Source organism: Vicugna pacos, chromosome 10, assembly GCF_048564905.1.
Source record: "Vicugna pacos chromosome 10, VicPac4, whole genome shotgun sequence".
NCBI classification, from domain to species: Eukaryota; Metazoa; Chordata; class Mammalia; order Artiodactyla; family Camelidae; genus Vicugna; species Vicugna pacos.
The window spans coordinates 72,217,438-72,235,323 of NC_132996.1; the positions used below are offsets into that span (position 1 = coordinate 72,217,438).

General features: G+C 56.2%; 1 protein-coding gene across 5 annotated transcripts in view; it reads left to right on the forward strand.

Moving 5' to 3' along the window:
• Nucleotides 1-17,886, forward strand: part of CTTN (cortactin) — a 32,569-nt gene that overhangs the window by 7,559 nt on the left and 7,124 nt on the right. For 4 of the 5 annotated variants that reach the window (XM_072970505.1, XM_072970507.1, XM_072970506.1 and 1 more), the window contains exons 5-14: nt 709-838; nt 4,247-4,357; nt 5,364-5,418; nt 6,429-6,539; nt 8,700-8,810; nt 9,326-9,436; nt 10,196-10,306; nt 11,551-11,606; nt 15,364-15,433; nt 17,722-17,870. In XM_072970505.1, the coding sequence (XP_072826606.1) occupies nt 709-838; nt 4,247-4,357; nt 5,364-5,418; nt 6,429-6,539; nt 8,700-8,810; nt 9,326-9,436; nt 10,196-10,306; nt 11,551-11,606; nt 15,364-15,433; nt 17,722-17,870 (1,015 nt within the window). The remainder of the gene's footprint in view (nt 1-708; nt 839-4,246; nt 4,358-5,363; nt 5,419-6,428; nt 6,540-8,699; nt 8,811-9,325; nt 9,437-10,195; nt 10,307-11,550; nt 11,607-15,363; nt 15,434-17,721; nt 17,871-17,886) is intronic. The other variant, XM_072970509.1, reaches the window with a different exon arrangement.

Here is a 17,886-nt window from a genome sequence, read left to right on the forward strand (position 1 = left end):
CTGGGATTGTTGTCCAGGTGTTGAGGTGTGCACGTGGTTGTCCCCTGGCCCGAGAGGGGCCGTGTGAAGTGGCCTTCATGCCACGTTGGGCCTCCTGACGGTGACAGCTGCAGAGGCTTCCTGGGCTGCCAGGTTTGCGCCACAGCTTGTGGTCTGTTCCACCGTTCCCAGTGTTGAAAGTAAAAATGGCTTTTACATTGTAAATTTCTGAACGTCTTTCACTTCACCTTCGAATAAAAACCTGGAGTACTTCAAGTAGAGAGAAACCTCTGAATGTTTTTGCATCACTGGCTTCAAGTAGTCGGCTGTCCTGGGGGCTTCCGGGGTCAGGGGTGATGACTGTCCTCCCCTCTACCTCGGGCGGCGTTTACAGAGCTCGTTCTCCCAGCTCGGGTGTCTGATAAGACCTGAGAAGCCCGTCTCCATGTGGAGCAGGTGAGGTCCCACTTTAGGCCAGGTGCCCGTGGGGATTTTGATGACTCACAGTGTGTATTCAGGTTAAATTTGTGTATGGCTGTAAGCGCCACTGGAGTGCGGACCAGCTGGCGGAGTCGGGAAGCAGGCATGAGGTGGGGGACTTGGGAGCCAGCAAGTGACGAAATCTCGCAGGTTTGCAAAGATGGTGTCTCCTGCCCTTGTTATCCTCCTGGAAAGCAAGGACGCGCCTCTGTTTTATCGATTGTTCCTGTTTCCTCTCTTCCCTTTAAGCATACACAAGCTGAGGGAGAATGTTTTTCAAGAGCACCAGAGCATCAAGGAGAAGGAGCTTGAAACAGGACCGAAGGCTTCGCGTGGGTACGGGGGCAGGTTCGGCGTGGAGCAGGACCGGATGGACAAAGTAAGTGTCCGGCCGCCTTAGGCCCAGTTCCCGGGGCGCCCGGCCTCTCCTGCCGCCGGCGGAGCGGCCACTCAGGTCTCTTCCTCAGATTAAAAGTTTTGATTCAGCTTATTGAGAGAGAGATTTGCCAGAACTCATCCTCTCTTGATTGACCTTACCTGTCAAGTGCTGCCGCTTTTTAGAAGCTGTTTCAGGATTCTGAGTGGCCGGGGAGTGGGGGATGTATAGGGAGGCCCAGAGCAGGAGATCGGGGTCTCCCAGGGGCCAGCACGTGAGCAGGACAGAGCCCAGAAGCAGCTGGACTGCGTTCAGCCTGCGGCCTTGATGGTACCAGTCTGCAGAATGGAACCAAGTCCGAGGGCCGCGTTTCACATCACGGGTGGAAATTCAGCCAACAAGCGTGCTGATGTCCTTTGTGCGTTTGGTGACCTTCAGAGGGTGGCCTGGCACCTGGCATCAAGCCACTGCCCACCAGGCTAGGGGTGAGCGGTCACTCAGTTGAAGAGCCGAGGGCAAGCCAGTTCTGAGGAGACAGAGATGGAAGTTGTTAGCTAGCGCTACCCGTCTGCTCTGCCCACAGAGCAGGGAGTGGAGCAGCTGGGGGGCTGGTCTCCACCCTAGAGAGGAGACAGCAGACTCGTGCATCTGCAGTGAAGCAGGTCTCACGTTCTACAGGCATCCCTGGAGAGGTGGCTTTCCCAGCCTGGGTAACCTGAGATGTCCGCCCTGTTCCATGTAGCAGTGCCAGGCGGGGTCGAGTTCCGCTCTGTAACTCCACACCTGTCTCCCACAGGTCAGAGTTGGCTCCTGAGCCGGGCGTGGCATGACTCAGCCGGGCCACGCGCACTCTGTTGCCGCAGAGTAGACACGTGGGGCCTATGGGTACCCCAAACCCAGTCTGAACTTAGCCTGGAGGTGGAGGTGGACAAGAGAAGGCTGCAGGAAACAGACAGGGATATTGCTTGGAGTGACTGTCACTCCCAGAGATGTCTGGACACCACACAGGAAAGTGGGAGCCGGACGGTCTGTGGTTCTAAAAACGGTTGGTGGCTTCTAGTGTCACTCATGGGCGGAGCCCCTGGGTGTTTTGGGCAGGGGGATAGCCAAGTAGGTAGGAGCCGTTCCCACCCCGGTGGCCGTGCTCACGGGTTCTGAGGAGGTGAAGCAAAGGGAAGTTGAGTATCAATCTGGGCCCCAGCTCTGGCTGGGGGAGATGTTGACAATCAAGGAAGAGCTGGGTCAGGCCGGCGAAACCATTGTCATCTGGTCTGCGCTGCTGCAGGGACTGAGTGGCCGAGTCTCAGGCCCCTGCCCCCCGGCTCAGGCCCTCGGCGGCCCGGACTCCCCGTCCTCACCTCATGTTCGGCTCGGCACCCACAAGGCGCTCAGGGGACATCGTGTGAGGGCCCAGAGCCAGTCTCTCTGGCTGGCACTTTAATGGTACCAGGACGGTCAGGACACGGGCTCACCTTCGGCAGGGCAGTCGCCTGCCAACTGCTGCGGGGTTGCGTTCCTCCCTGCGTCCCTCACTGCACACTTCGAGGTCACTGTTAGCTCACGTGAGCACGACTGGACCCGTCTGTTGTCAGAAATATCAGATTCCAAACCCAAACAGAAAACCCTTGAGTTATTTGTAACGTCCTCTTCAGAAATTGATGGGAAAAAAAAGCTCTGAGATCTGTGTGTTGAGAGTATGTGTCGAGGAGTATGTGATGGAGACTTCCAGAACAGTACACATTCCAGGCAAGCACATATTTGTGAGAGGAGTGTGGCCTGGGAAGATGTGGCCGCTGTCGGGCTGCTCTCTGCGCCGTGTTCCTAGCATCCCCCTTGCAGGGGCTCAAGGGGCCTGGTCTGCGGTGCCGGGAGCCAGGGTACCTTCAGGCTTCGGTCAGTGCTCCGCCCAGAGCTGACTGTCTAATAAGTGTGATCCTATCAGTATAAGGTCAAGGGCAATTTTGGGGATAAATCTGTTTTGATCAAAAAGTTGGAAAAATTACCAAACTGTCACTCTGGCCATGTTTTTGGAACAGTTTTCTTATAACTTCTTTGTGGTTAAGATCCACACTGGGGAGTCCTCTCAGCACGCTGCTTCTCTGATGGTACTTTGCCACTGTGTTTTGCGTGAGACCCTGGAAGCCTCAACTGGGTGGTCCCTGCTGGAGGTGTTCGGGATAGGGGGTGGCAGTTCTGTGGATTGGCAGTAGTCTCCAGGCCTTGGGACAAACCCAGGAGGCAAGAACGTAACAGCTCTGAAGTTTTCAGTGAACTTGTGTCACACACATGGACGTGGAAAGAAGGATGCTCTGAGCTGCCTGCGGGGTGGTCAGTTACGGGCTGACCCTGGTGTCAGGTCCCAAAGCCACTTGGTGGAGTTGTAGACGCACGGATAGGAGGGGTATCTGGTGCGCTGCAGGCCCCGCACCGGAGGAGGTGGCCTTGGTGGGCACTTCCCAGGCGGGCCGTGTCTTGCTGGAGTGAGAGTTGAGATTTGGTTGTGTCACCGCCCTGCCTCGTGTCATGTGTCAGTCACGTGTCCTGTGTCCTTCCTCGCTGTCCTTTCTGAGGAGGGAGCTTGGCTCTGAACTTGAGGGGGAGGGGCCCGTGAGGCTAGAGCAGGACCGGGGGCCTCTCAGGGCTCTGGTGGTAGATACTTCCAGCTTTGCGGGCCTCTGGGGTCCCTGTGGCAGGTACTGAACTAGCTGTGTTGTGGAAACACAGGGGCGGCCGTAGATGTCACGTAAGTGAACAGATGTGGCTGCGCCGTAGATGTCACATAAGTGAACAGATGTAGCTGCGCCACAGATGTCACATAAGTGAACAGATGTGGCTGTGTTCCAGAAGCTTCATTTACAACACACTGCAGTGCCCGGGGTGGGCCATGGGCCGTGATTTGCAGACCCCACAGTGGACGGCGTGGAAAGCCCAGGGCTGACTGCTTGGTAGGCGTGTGACCTTGAGCAGAAGGTCGCCGAACTTGCTTCCTTCTCCATGGGTGGGGCTGACAGGCTGCTCTACACTGGCTGGGCTGTTGGCTCTGAACACAAAGCGTCGCCTACCTGTCTGTGTCAGTGCGCTTGGCAGTCGTGTTGCAGGCTGTGGCTTGTGGTGTCTAGATGGGGACGGGCCCCCTGGTACCTCAGGCCAGTTGTGTCGGAAGCCCCCACCTGTGGCCAGGGTTCCTGGGCTGCTTCTGGGGAGCCCGATACAGGGAGTGCAGTGAACACCTGTGCTGGGGCTGGGCGCTCCCCTGGGCCCACCTGCACGTCGTGATCACCCACACTGGTCACCCACACTGATCTCCCACACTGACCGGAAATGGGGGCTGCCCACTGAGGCCCGCGTCGGGGGAGGTCCAGTGTGGTGATACTGGCAGGCGTCTAACACTTGGTTTTTGCCCCTGTGCAGTCAGCGGTCGGCCACGAGTATCAGGCAAAGCTCTCCAAGCACTGCTCGCAGGTTGACTCCGTCCGGGGATTTGGAGGCAAGTTTGGTGTCCAGGTGGACAGAGTTGATCAGGTGAGTGAGGCATTGTGGGCAGCCAGGGCCGGGGAGGGCCCAGGGCCACTCCCTGTAGATCAGAGCTCACTGCCAACATCATGTGCCCCTGGCTGTGTCCTCTGGGCCTCTTGAGGTGACGCAAAAGTGCCTCTGACTCTGGGCCTGCAGGGGGCGTCCCCACCGCAGGGCTCACGGGCCCCTCCCCTGATGCTCTGAGCTGGTGGACTGGCTCCTTAAGATGCGAGAACTGTGAAGTGTAAGAGCATTTCTCGCTGATCGCTGTTGAAACACCCGGGTCGGATCCGCTCATCAGATGGCCCTGCGACGCCTTAGGCTTCTCTGTTTCTCTCCACCATTCTGGGTGTCACTGTGACAGGGACCCCCTAAGGTGTCCAGAGCAGACGAGGCACAGTGCGCCCCCACCACTTCCAGGCTGTGCTTAGCGTCCAGACGCTATTCCCGCAGCTTGGACCCCAGCCCGCTCTCTGATTCCCTGGCCAGGGCCGTTAGCCCTTTGTTTTACATCGTGACCATGGAGAGCCTGGGATGGGGTCAGGCCTCAGTTCACGTCAGGCTTTGCTGAGTATGAGCCGTGGTTCTGCACTCGCTTGGCTGTGAAGCAGGGCAGCGGTAACGCCGGTCCGCTGGGCTGTGTGGAGCCGCCCCTGTGCTGGTCCGTATCACCGATGTCAGCGCTGCCCTGGTGGAGTCTGTCTGAGGGGCTGGCTGACGTGCAGCAGTGGGGAGTCGGCCAGCGGGGCGTTGCGTGCCTGAACCCCAAGCCGGGTGTGCCCAGCAGCTGCCGGCCCCTGGGGAGGGCAGGCCGCCATGCTCACAGCCCGAACTGGGGGGCCCCCCGGACACATTCAGAGCACCAGAGCTTCGGGCGTTCATGACTTAGGAAATCAAATGTCAGAAAATAATGTGCCTGTGTTTTTAAAGTTAATGTCCTATGTATCATGGATCCAGAGTAACTGTTTTGGAGGCGTGCAGAAATGCATTTCCCTTTTGTCTGTACCTGCAGTCTGCCGTGGGCTTTGAATACCAGGGGAAAACTGAGAAACACGCCTCCCAGAAAGGTACGTGTGGAAGGCGCAGACGTCGGCAGGAAGGTGGCCCTGCCTGGTTCTGAAGGGTGGGAGGACGCGGTCACACCAGGCCTCTCCTGGGGCAGGAGTGTTGCCATCAGGAGGCCCCCCGCTCTCCTGTGTGTGTCTGGATCCCTGGGTGTCGTGTGACCCTGCGGCCCTGGCCTCTCATGTCACCGTGGTGCCTCCCATGTTGCAGCAGAAGCTGCCTCCCTTCATCTGGGCCTCGTTGCCTGGAAATGTCAGCTCTCTCCCTGGGTGGGCAAAGCTGCCCTCGGCGGGAACCGGAGCCGCCAAGAGACCAGTGTTCTCATTGCTTCCCTGTGTGTTTAGGCCTTGGCTAGTCTTTGTGAAGTCATGCTGGCGTCGTAAAGCTTTTTTTAAAAAAATGCAAATGTCACTTCCTCAGAGCACTCGAGGCATTTTTTGCAGGTTTGCTTACTTCTGCCTCTTGCGGGTCGTCTGCTGACCAGGGAGTGAGCTCGGCCGGGAGCAGCCCAGGGCCCGTCTGCCCGGTGCGCCTGGCCCGATGCTGGGCCCGCGGGGTCTCTTCTTGAAGCCATTTTAGCTGCGGAGCCTTCTTTATACACTGGCCTTTTGTTTTTGTTTTTTTTTTAAGCTAACTTTTCTCTTATGGAGGAGGGAGGTAATTAGATTAATTAATTTTCCTGGAGCCCAGGACCTCGTGCGTGCCAAGCATGTGCTCTACCACTGAGCTGCGCCCTTCCTGCCATACACGGGCCTTTGAATGGTTACTTTCCAAAGTGGGACTGTGGCTTGTTCCTGTCCTGCACCAGTCGGAAGGGACCAGGCTGCAGGGCCACACAGACGGTACCCAGCGTCACTGGTGTGTGACGGGGTGGCCTGTTGTGCATTTTAAAACGTATGCTTGACCTCCTGGTGAGTCGTCACCGAAAACGTCTTTGTCTCGCTCAGTTGAACCGAGGTGACGCTGCAGCCTGTCACCAGGTACCTTTCTCTCTGCCGCCCTGTCTCCTCAGACTACTCCAGCGGTTTTGGCGGCAAGTACGGCGTCCAGTCCGACCGTGTGGACAAGAGCGCGGTGGGCTTCGACTACCAGGGCAAGACAGAGAAGCACGAGTCGCAGAAAGGTGGGCCGCGTCGGGAGCCCCCACCTGGCGTTCCCGTGTCTGCAGGCCAGCGCCAGGGGATCCCTCCTGTGATGCACATTGGTTTACATTCTATTTGTACAGTCTTTTTATTTTTATTTTTTGTTGAAGTAGTCAGTTACAGTGTGTCAATTTCTGGTATACGGCACAGTGTCCCTGTTGTGTGTGTGTGTGTGTGTATATGCACATATATTTGTTTTCATGTTCTTTTTCGTTATAGGTCATTATAAGATGTTGAATATAGTTCTGTGTGCTATACAGGAGAAATTTGCTTTTATCTATTTTTATATATAGCTGTTAACGTTTGCAAATCTCAAACTCCAGATCTATCCTGTCTCACCCGCTTTCCCTCCAGCAACTGTAAGATTGTTTACTGCGTCTGTGAGTCTGTTCCTTTTGTGGATGAGCTCATAGTGTCCTCTTTGCCTTTCTTTCTTGTTTTGCTTTGTTTCGTTTTTTTAGATCCCACATATAAGTGATATCATGCGGTATTTTTCTTTCTCTTTCTGGGTAACTTCACTGAGAACGATGATCTCTAGGTCCACCCACATTGCTGCAAATGGCATTATTTAGTTTTTTTTATTGCTAAGTAGTATTCCATTTATTTATACAATTTTTTTAACCTAAAATGTTTGGTCGTCTCTATTCCTTTCTAGTCACTGTAGGTGGTTTGTGGTCATTTTGATGACTGCTCAGCCCTCCTTTATATGCAGATTCTGTAGTCTGCTTAACCCTTCCTCTTTGGAATGTGGAATTTAGGTTATTTCTGATTTTTGGTGTTAAGAGTAGATGGCGGTGAATATTCTTGTCCCCATTATCTTATATACGTAAGTGATTATTTAAAAGAATCAATGCCTTGAAGTGGAGTTGCTGGGTCGGAGGACATTGGATTTAAAGTTTTGAGCCACGCTGCCAGGTTGTCTTCAGGAGCCGTCCCGGCTTCCCTGCAGCGCCGCCGCTCACCCGCCCCGGCCGAGTGCCCACACTCGGCCCGCGGAGCTGTGTGTTTACAGCGGTCGGCCAAGACTCAGCCCCCACTGCAGAGGTCATGAATTGCTGGTTCTTCTGCATTGTCTGTTTTATTTGGCCTCCACATTTAAATATTTATAATAATTGCCAACATACAAAAAGTGAGAACTCACAGATTTTTTAAAACCGTTTTTTTTAAAAGACAGAAGTGAGAGGCAGCACGGGGATCGCAGCTGGCTCAGCATTTCCCTGGGGAGACGGCGGCCGGCCCTGGGGCGCCGGTGTGCTGAGGGCACCCCTCCCCTACATCCGGCAGGGCCTGCTGCCTGGGCTTGCTTTAAGCCCCGCCTCCTCTCCCTACTGGGGGCAAACCTGTGCTCCTTTGCCCAGTGTGCCTTCTGCTAATCAGGACCTGCTGTTGGATCCTGTTCATTTTTGCCAGATTTTTCTCCCTGCGACGCCCCTGAGGAGGAATTCAGACGCCTCTGGGAATCTGGGAGAAGAGGCCAAAGTTCCTGGTGTGGCCTCAGGTTCCTGGGCAGCCCAGGCCCTCTGGGGCGGGATTCAGTCTTTGCCCAAACTGGAGGCCACTGAGAAGGTGACTGTTCAGTGTAACAGTGACTCAGTTTTCAGGAGAACTCACGTTTATGGAAGGTGCTTGGTGATGGTCCTGTCTCCTTGGGGCAGTCCCTGATGCACTCTGCTGCTTGAGTTTGTGAAGGAAGTGACTATTTTTTTTAATATTAAAAAAATTCTTTTTTTCTTTTTTAGTGGAGGTGCTGGGTATTGGACCAAGGACCTCCCACGTGCTGAGCACGCCCTCTACCCCTGAGCTATACCCTCCCACCCACCACAAGTGTCCTTTTAAAAGCTTGCTCCTGGGGCTCATCCTGATCTCAGAAACTTTATGTGAATTATGGTTCCATGCTGTCATTTGGAATGAAGGAAAGATGCTACAATTATTAATCCACTATATTTACTGTTCTTTGTGATTCTATTATTATACATAAATAATACTTTTAAGTGTTTTCCACATTAGTGATCTTATAGTGAGCTGCAAACATTTTTTTTTTTAAGTTGAGTGATAAGAGGGCTTCCTTAAAGACTGCCGAAATCCGCAGCCTGCTCGCTGGTCTTGCTGCTGGCGTACGACCAGTACTTCTCTCATTTCAGATTACTCCAAAGGTTTCGGGGGCAAGTATGGTATCGACAAGGACAAGGTGGATAAAAGCGCTGTCGGCTTCGAGTACCAAGGCAAAACGGAGAAGCACGAGTCCCAGAAAGGTGTCTCAGCTTTCTCTTGCTCCCCAGCCAGCAGCTGTTCACGTGCTGGCTGTTCACCAGGACGAAAGGGGGAAGCAGCCATAACCAGCAGCCCTTAGAGGAGAGTCTCTGTTAAACATGGGGCTTTAAACAGCAAACCCCCAAACAGAGCTGTCAAATAAGAAACCAGACCTTCGTACGGTTTTCAGCTCTAACAGCATGGCCAGATTGCTTGTAGCCGGGGCCACGCGCCCCATGTCTGTGTTGTAGGTGGTGAGACCGGGATGGCTCTTAGTGCTGGTTGCGCTGCAGGTCTTGGAGCCTCTCCTGTGGGGCCCTGTCTGCGTTTATCTGTGGCCCTGAGACTGTAGATGAGGTTATTTCCTGGACACACTGTGAGGAGGTCGTCTTAATGTTACCCAAGAAAGGGTGGGTTTAGTGAATCATGTAGATTTAACTTTGGTGAAAACTTGCCTTCTCCCTATTACTCAGGCTGCCCGTTAATACTAGATTGTGGCCTTTTGTTGTGCACGTAGACTATGTGAAAGGGTTTGGAGGAAAGTTTGGTGTGCAGACCGACAGACAAGACAAGTGTGCCCTCGGCTGGGACCACCAGGAGAAACTGCAGCTGCACGAATCCCAGAAAGGTACACTCACCTGGGCTGCTCGCCATCGAGGGCCTCGGAGAAGTTCTCATTTCCAGTCCACTCACGCCTGGTCTCGCTGTCCTTCTGTGGTGTGTTGTTGTGTCGTCCCCGTTGGAGGTTGTCCTCTGCCTCCCACGGTTTTGAAAGCACCCCACCGCCCGTGGAGTGATAGCCCCCCCCCGGAGCTGCAGTGAGAAGCCGCCCGTGCCCAGTGTGTCCTGAAGCCCCAGCCGCCACTGCCGTGCTCCTAAGGCTGTTTCCCTCCCTTGCGGTGCAGCCCCAGACGCCTGCCAGTTTGCGAAAGATGCTTCCTCTCTGCCAGAACCCCGTCCCTCGGAGAGTAGATGTGGGGAGGGAGGACCTTTGAGGGTACCCAGCTCCCACCCACTCTTGCCGCCAGCAGGTTGGAAGTGGGGTGTGTGTATAACGTGTCACTTTCGTCACGTGCACGGAGATGCGTGCTCTTGTCTGCAGCGTGGGTCAAACCCTAGAAAGAAGTCTCAGAGCGTGGAGAGGCTGCCTAAATCAGCTCAAACACAATTCCTAACCTGCTTTCAGGTCTTGGTTGGCGTGTTCAGATTTTAGGTTTGTTATTTGACCTTTGAGCCCCTTTTGCCCATTGGGGAGACGGGAGCTGGGCCTTCAGCCCCCGAGCTTGGCAGGAGCTCTTGTCTTCTCTTAAGTGAGGGGTTTGATTCCTGCCCGTGCTTGCACGCTGCTAACCAAACTTCTATTTCCCTGTCACTTGTGGATTTTCAGATTATAAGGCTGGTTTCGGAGGCAGATTTGGTGTTCAGTCCGAGAGGCAGGACGCCTGTGCTGTGGGGTTTGATTACAAGGAGAGACTGGCCAAGCACGAGTCCCAGCAAGGCACAGTGCTCCCCACCCCCCGCCCTCCCCTTCCAGTGCCGCACTTCTAGCACAGACTTCTGGGCTCGGCCTCCGAGTCACCCGCTGCCACCTGCAGGGCACTCGGGTGTTTCCACCCCAGGGTTAGCTGGGAGCAGTATTAACCTGCACCCTTTCTTCCCGTTCAGTTTCTTCTCTCCCATAACTTTGGGATGTGTGTTTGGTAAAAGGTGGCCTCAGTTTGCAGGACATGTCACCCTGGCCCTGTGACCGGACTAGTTCTCCGCTCTCATCGAGAGCCGCCTTCCTGACTCTGAGACCAGGAGAGCGTGTCTGGTTCGGCCAGATCACGGGCCTGCGGCCAGAGATTTGGTGGCCACGAGGGGCCTGGGGCAGGTGTGTTCTGTGTCTCCTCTGTGGTGGTGTTTTTTTTTGGCCCAGGGTGGGAGGTATTTTTGGGGTTTAGTTTTGGTTTTCCTTTTGTCTTGAGAGCACCATCTACATATAACTTCTTCACACAGAACCGAACAGTACCTACACAAAGCTGAAACTGGACGGGACATTTCTAGGTGTGGGTGCTGGGAGCCCGAGGGACAGACACGCTTTTCCTCAGAGCGGCTATTTAATGACCGTCAGAGCCGAGGACACGGAACTGGGGAAGGAGCCGTGCCCGCACTTTTCCTGATGTTACAGGCCCGAGTCTAGGCTTCCCGTCCCCGTCAGGGGCTGGGGAAGGGTCCCCTTGGACTGACCCGCGGACGGCAGGGACGTGGCCTTGGCTCTGTGTGTCACTGATGCTGCCTGGCAGTGTGACTGTCATGTAGATCTGTGTTGACAGAAGTATCTCACTGGTAGAGTTTCCTAGGAGCTGTTTTCTTTTAAAAAGCGAGAGAAAGCCTGCAGTTGGGCCTCTTTTTAGAGCCCAGTAAGCAGGAGCGGAGGAGGAGCCGAGTGGGCTGTCGCTGGGGAAGACTGTGCTAGGAGGGGCGCCCCACCCTGCACCCGCCCGCACCCTCTGCCCCCGGGAGAATGCGCACGGCTCGCCCACGCCTCTGTCCCGCCTCTCACCTGCTTGCCTGCCGAGCACCGCGGGCCGAAACCAAGCCCGCCTCGCAAGCAAGGGCTCTTGGTTTGATGTTGTCGTCCGTCACTCGGGCACGTTTTCTCGGGCCGTCTCTGGGTCTGTGTGCACGCCTCTGCTGTCAGCACCACGCCGGGCCTCGACCTGGGCCTGAGAGTAAGTGCCGTGTCATGTTGCATTTCAGACTACTCCAAAGGATTCGGCGGGAAATACGGGGTGCAGAGGGATCGGATGGATAAGGTGAGTGTACCACAGCCAGGGCCCCGTGTCTTCTGCGGCTAAGGCCGGGTGTCTGTGCTGCTCTCGGCGGGGGGATCACTGTTCTGCGGATGGTCTCTGTTTTCCGAAGCGTGGCCGTCTCAGTCTGTGGTGTGTTGTCACTGTGGGGGTGCCAGTAGCTAACGTGTGCTGGGCTCCATCTGCTGAGTCCTCAGTGTCCTGGACCCCTCGAGGCCAGGCTGCAAGGCGGGTACATTTTATAGTGGAGGTGTCCCTGGCTAGGCAGGCCTAGAGCTGGGCCACCACCACCACCTGCATGTTTAGAGTCCACGGCCAACACGAATGCCACTGGGACTTGTGGCTGTTTGCATTAAATTTCTTAGCAGGAAACCAGAGTGGAAACTGAGTTTGTTGGTCACGCCGGCCAGGCGGTGGTGGCCACCATCCTGGAGAACGCAGGTGTAGGACGTGTGTGTCCCTGCAGGGGGTCCGGACAGCACCCACCCAGAGCCAGAGCCAGACCCCCGAGCCTCCTCGCAGTCGTTCTCCCCCGGGGACGCCCTCCCCCAGCCAGTCACTCTTGATTGGTTTCCGAGTCTCAGCCAGCCAGTCGGCCGCAGGCCTGGTGACTGTCTCTCTAGTCTGAAGTCCAGCCGTCTCAGAGGACCAGACTCACAGGCGGTGTGGGGCGGTCCACACTGGACCTGGCTGTGGCTTTTGTCTCTGCTCAGTTCAGCTGAACAGGATGGAGGCTGCCCTGTCCGGCCATGTGCCTGGCATGAGGTCCTGGGCCTCAAGCCTGGTCCTCGTGGAGATATTTCCCTCAGGCTGCCCAGATGGGGCTCCAGCGCGTGGCCGTGTGGGCCTGGGAGCGGGTGACCGGGCACAGGGCTCTGACCGAGGGGCCGGGAGGTGTCCTGAGGGGGTCAGGTCTGAGCTCAGTTGGCCAGAAAAGGGGCGGGGAGACTGGAGAGTAGGCGCTGTGTGTGTGCGGGTGTGGGGACAGGGTCGCTGCCGACTGCACGTGTAGGGATGGGCCTTACTGCAGACGCTGGAGATCTGAGAGAAGCTCGTCAGGGCCCCCATCTCAGGGAGCCCCACAGACCCTGTAAGGTTTTGCATTTCATCAGTGAGCTGCAGCTTCAGTGGAGTGATCGGGGTGTGGTGCAGGCTCGGGTGGGCTGGGCTAGTGGCAGAGGGAGAGAAACACTGACCTCAGTGAGTGTGGGCGGTGGAGCCCCCCGGTCTGAGGGGTGAGGAGGAGGGAAGAGGCAGGACCATCCCAGGTGGGTGCTAGGGCTGTCCGCCGAGCTGAGGGACTTGGAAAGGCCGTGTGGGTAAGGTGAGTCGTCTGTGGGCGAGTCTGGGCTGTGCTGTGGGGGCGGGGGTTGGCCCCTGCCCACAGGTGCAGGTGGAACCAGGGGAGCCTGCCCTGTGTTGGGAGATGAGCAAGGGCCACACGTCTAGTCCTGCCGGTCTGAGGGTGGAGAGTTTCAAGGAGGAAGAGGGAGGGTCACCTGTGCTCAGGGGTGCTGCTGGTGGGGGTCCTGTTGGGGTGAGTGGTGTGGCCATCTTTGATGTCCTGGTGGGGGCATTTTTTTGAGGTTGGGGGAGTTGGGGGAGGCCAGCTGGCTATGTGGGTAGGGGAACCCCAGAGTTGGCAGGTTCGGACCTGCTCCCCCTCACCACCCCCCCGCCATGGTTGGAATGAGCTGGTCAGTGGTCAGCTGAGAGGGTGATTCTGTTCAAGGCAGAAGAGAACCCAGACCATAGAGAGGGAGGTGGGGAGACCCTGGGCTGTGTTTGGAGGGCAGGGTCCCCGCTGTGGCTGAGCCGGAGCGGTAGCTTCCTGCGGGAGCGCGTGCAGGTTTCTGTCTAGGGGTGAGTGTGCTTCCTGTCAGTGGTGATGTTAGCCATCTGTGTGGTGCACTTGGGAAGCCCGAGGTTAGAAGTGTGAGGTGACTGCTCGGGTCTCAGTGAACTGTGTGCGGGGGATTTTGGACCCCAGTACTGGTATGAGGTCGTCCCTCGAGGGGAGGGGTGCTGCTGGGACTCAGGTCTGCAGTCGTCCCTGTGGATAGTGGAACCAGGTGAGGGGTTCCTGGCAGGCAGGTCCTAGGAGAGGTTGAGACCTTGGGTTTGCCAGGCTGGACCGCAGGGAGCGGGGTCCCTGTGGAGGAGGGTGGCCAGTGGGGAGAGAAAGGTTCTAGTTGGCAAGCAGGTCTTGGTGATGGGGCGTGATGGGACATGGTACGGACGAGGCAGTGCGCAGCGTGGTGGGGACCACACAGCTGGGAATGAGAGGCTTTGGGGTTGTGGGGTTTGTTGGAAGCCCCCAGGGTGATGGCAGAGATGGCTGTGAACATCTCAGTGGAGAGCTGGCCAGACATGGCAGGTAGTGGGCAGCTGGGGGCTGGGGTGGGGTGCTGTGGTGTCTTGGGAGCACAGGACTCCCTCTGGAAGCAGCAGGAAGGAATGCGAGGTGGCCCCGTGGACAGCTGGTGGGAGCGGGGCTTAGAGGTGGTTCCAGAAAGAGATGGCAGACGCTGGCAGACACTGGGCAGTGCGGGAGCTGGGCGGGAGTGGGGGCGTGCCTGGGAAGGCGGAGAGGGCGTGGTCAGGGTGGAGGCCTGGAGGGGAGGCAGGACGGCCCTGAGCCCTGGTGCTGTGGGCACCCCGCTGGATGCGGCTGGGCCTGGAAGGGCAGGCGGGTGGCGGTGGAAGAGGGGGCGCTTTGGGGAGAGGGTCAGCTGTGCAGACCAGACCTCCCTGCGGCACTGGCACTGTCGCGGAGCTGCCTGTACCTGAACTTGGGGAAGGTGTGCACTCCTCGGGGCTGCTGCCCACAGCTCCAGATGTCAACCAGCCGAGCTTCAGTCCTAGTTCCCGTTTTCTTTCTCCGAGTCGTGGGCATCAGAAAAGCAGCAACTACCCTGAGCCCCTATGCTTCTCTGGGAAGTGTTTGCCCTCGGTGACCAGGCTGGCCTGTGGTTCTGGGAGCCTGTCTGCGTCCTCGCCAGCCTTTACATGGACAGTTGTCGCTGTCCCTTTAACGTGACAGAGTGGGTCCCCTGCAGAACAAAACTACGATCGATCGTGCTTATTGGGAAAAGCGGAGGATCGGGGAGGCTTTCGTGTGTCCCCGAGAGCCCCCTCCTGACAGAGCAGAGGCCCCTGGGGGCCTCTCTCGGTGGTGATAGCTTGGGAAGAACCCATGGTTGGTTTATCTTTGCTTTTTCTTTTCTCTTTCTTTTTTTTGCTTTTTTTGAGCAGTTTTCTCAAATTTGAGGGGACGGTGCAGAGATTTTCTCTACACTGCCTCCCTCCACTCACACACAGCCCCACCACGCACACCCCACCCGAGCTGTCCACTGTCGCAGCCTGTGAGCCTGCGTCGTAACCCCCGGAGCAGAGGCAGGCCTCGGGGCTCACCCGAGGTCGGGCGCCCTGTGGCTTTGGCCAGGCGTGCGATGACTTGTGCCCTCCGGCGTCGCTTCCCGCAGAGTGGTTTCACCTCAGACCCCTGTGCCCTACGGGCTCGCCCCCGTGTGTGCATTTCTCCTCTGGCACCGACCCGAGCCGTCACCTGCAGATGTGTACCATCATGCTTCGGGCCTCTGTTAAATTGCAGGATGGGTAGATGGGAAACCCTCGGGCTCTCTGGTTGGTTTTTTTTGGAAGATGTAGGCAGGCTCCAGCGTTTGTGTAGGTAGAAGCCATCACAGGCCCAGAAGGAAACAAGGGTGCTGTCCTGATCTTGCCTTTCCTGTCCTGGTAGAACGCTTCCACCTTTGAGGACGTCGCCACGGTGGCCTCCAGTTACCAGAAGACTGTCCCTGTTGAAGCAGGTGAGTCCCAGCAGCCCTCCGAACAGCACTGTGGGCTTTCCTGGGAGGATGCCCTGCTGTGTGTGGGGCCCTGGGCAGCGCTGGGGGCGGACAGTTGGCAGAGTGTGGGCAGGAGCAGGTGGAGCTCGTGGAGAGCGGGGCTGTCCTGCGTGTGTTGGGACAGCTGTTGGTTCCCTTTTGATGGAAAGTCCTGTTTGTCCCTGCAGAAGTTCGGGGCCCCTTTCAGACACAGCGTGTTGCAGCTCCCTGGAAGTGGGGGTCTGCTCTGAGGGGGCTTCCCAAAGCATAGGTGGGTTCACTGCACGTCCCAGAGGGCCTCCTCACTCCCAGGTTCGGGGAGGCTTCTGTGGTACCTGCAGCTCAGATGCCGCACTGCTCACCTGGCCAGACGTTTGAGATGCTCAGTCACCGTGGCTGTGACAGGTCTGAGCCGTCTGTGCCTGAGCTAAAGCAGACCCCTCCTCTGCTCACTCTCCCGCCGGGACGAGCTGCATGAAGTCTGCCCTCCCGGCGCCTGCCGTGTGTCTCCTGGCGGACTGTTCAAATGTGGGCCACGCCCAGAGGCAGTGTCGTTCTGTTGGGGAATATACTACACGTGATTGAAGGGGTCAGTCGGATGCAGGAAGCAGAGGTGACCGTTTGTTTCCTGTAGATGCTCGTGGGTCAGCAGTGCACAGACTGTGGTCTCGGGACACTTGTAGACGTTACTGAGGCCCCAAAGGACTTTGGTGTATATGGATTATATCTTTTGATCTTTACTGTGTTAGAATTAAAACAGAAAAATTTAACATTTTTATCAATTTGTTTAACATTTTAAAGTAATAAAATTGGCACATGTTAACATAATAATACTATGAAAAAATAACTATGTTTTCCAAACCAAAAAATGCAGAAGAGTAGCTCTTTTTAATTGAAGGGTAGTTGTACAGTATTATGTTAGTTTCAGGTGCACAACATACTGCTTCTGAATCTTTCTAGATTACACTCCAGGCACAGTCAGTGTAGAACACCTGCTGCATTCCAGGCAGCGCTGTTTCGCGTTTCCGCGCGTCTCCCGCTGTCAGGCGGCGCAGCTCTCCTCCCTGCTTCTGCGCTCCGTCGGCCTCTTGTGACAAGTCAGATTGATGAAGAAAAGCTGGACTTGCCCAGATATGCCGTTAGAAAAGTGAAGAATATTTTAATGGCTGTTTCCAATCACTGTGGATATTTGTTGGTGCCCGAGTCCAGCAGTCAGCTGGTCAGTGGTTTTTTTCTTTTTAATTATTTTTTATTGAGATGTAGTCTATTTACAATATGAGTTTCAGGTTTACAGCAAACTGATTCAGTTACACATGTGCGTAGATATATATTTTTTCAGAGTCTTTTTAATTACAGCTCATCACAAGGAAGTTTTTTTTGAGGTTTATGTATTTATTTTACTGGCGGCACTGGGGATGGAACCCAGGACCGTAAGTGTGCTGAGCACGTGCTCTGCCGCTGGGCTGTACCCACCCCCACCCCCCCGGTCAGTGGTTTTCTTAAAGGTGAGTCTGCTTTGCACAGCGTGACTTTGTGACACCACATAAGGGTCATGGGAAGGTCTTCATCTCCGAGTTTCACTGGTCCTCCACGCAGCGACACATTTCATTATACAAAACCCCCAAACTGCACTCGTTAATGTTGTCATCAGTCTTATCGCAGTCTTTGAGTAAAATCGGGGTGTTGTCCTTATGGTAGTGGACTCAGGTTTTCCAGAATTCTGCTTTTGCTTAAAAGCTTGAGTTTTCCCAGCGATAACATACACTTGCATTTTGCGCAGTAGACTCAGCGCGTCCTTTGGGAGAGAGGGTCTCCCCGAACCCGGACGTCTCGATTGTAGTTGGTCAGTTGCTATTTCAGGGAAAGTGATGCTCCAGGAGGGGTCAGTTCAGCCTGCAGCTCAGATGGTTACCCGGAGGCAGCCCTGGGCGCCCCCAGGCGGCAGTGGTGGTGCGCGCCAGGGGCACATTTTGTCACATTAATTAACAAAAGGGTTGAGATTTACTAAAAATCAGTACTTTTTACTGTTTTATCAGGGGCATCCTCAGGGGGATTTTTTCCCCTCGTGAGTGTCCGGTGGTAAAGAATACCGGGACGTGTGGAATGCAGGACGATTCCAGATGCAAGGCTCTGCTGGTCACCGTCCTGCTGCGAGTGCAGCAGACAGGGTGGCAGGGGCCCATCCGGGTGGGGGCCTGTCGGGCCACCGGGCCCAAGGCGCCGGGGGACAGCGGTGCTCCAGGCCTGACGTGAGCCTCCCCTCCCCGCAGTGAGCAGCAAGACGAGCAACATCAGAGCCAACTTCGAAAACCTCGCGAAGGAGCAGGAGCAGGAGGACCGGCGGAGGGCGGAGGCCGAGCGGGCGCAGAGGATGGCGAAGGAGCGGCGGGAGCAGGAGGAGGCCCGGCGGCAGCTGGACGTGAGTGCGGGCCGTG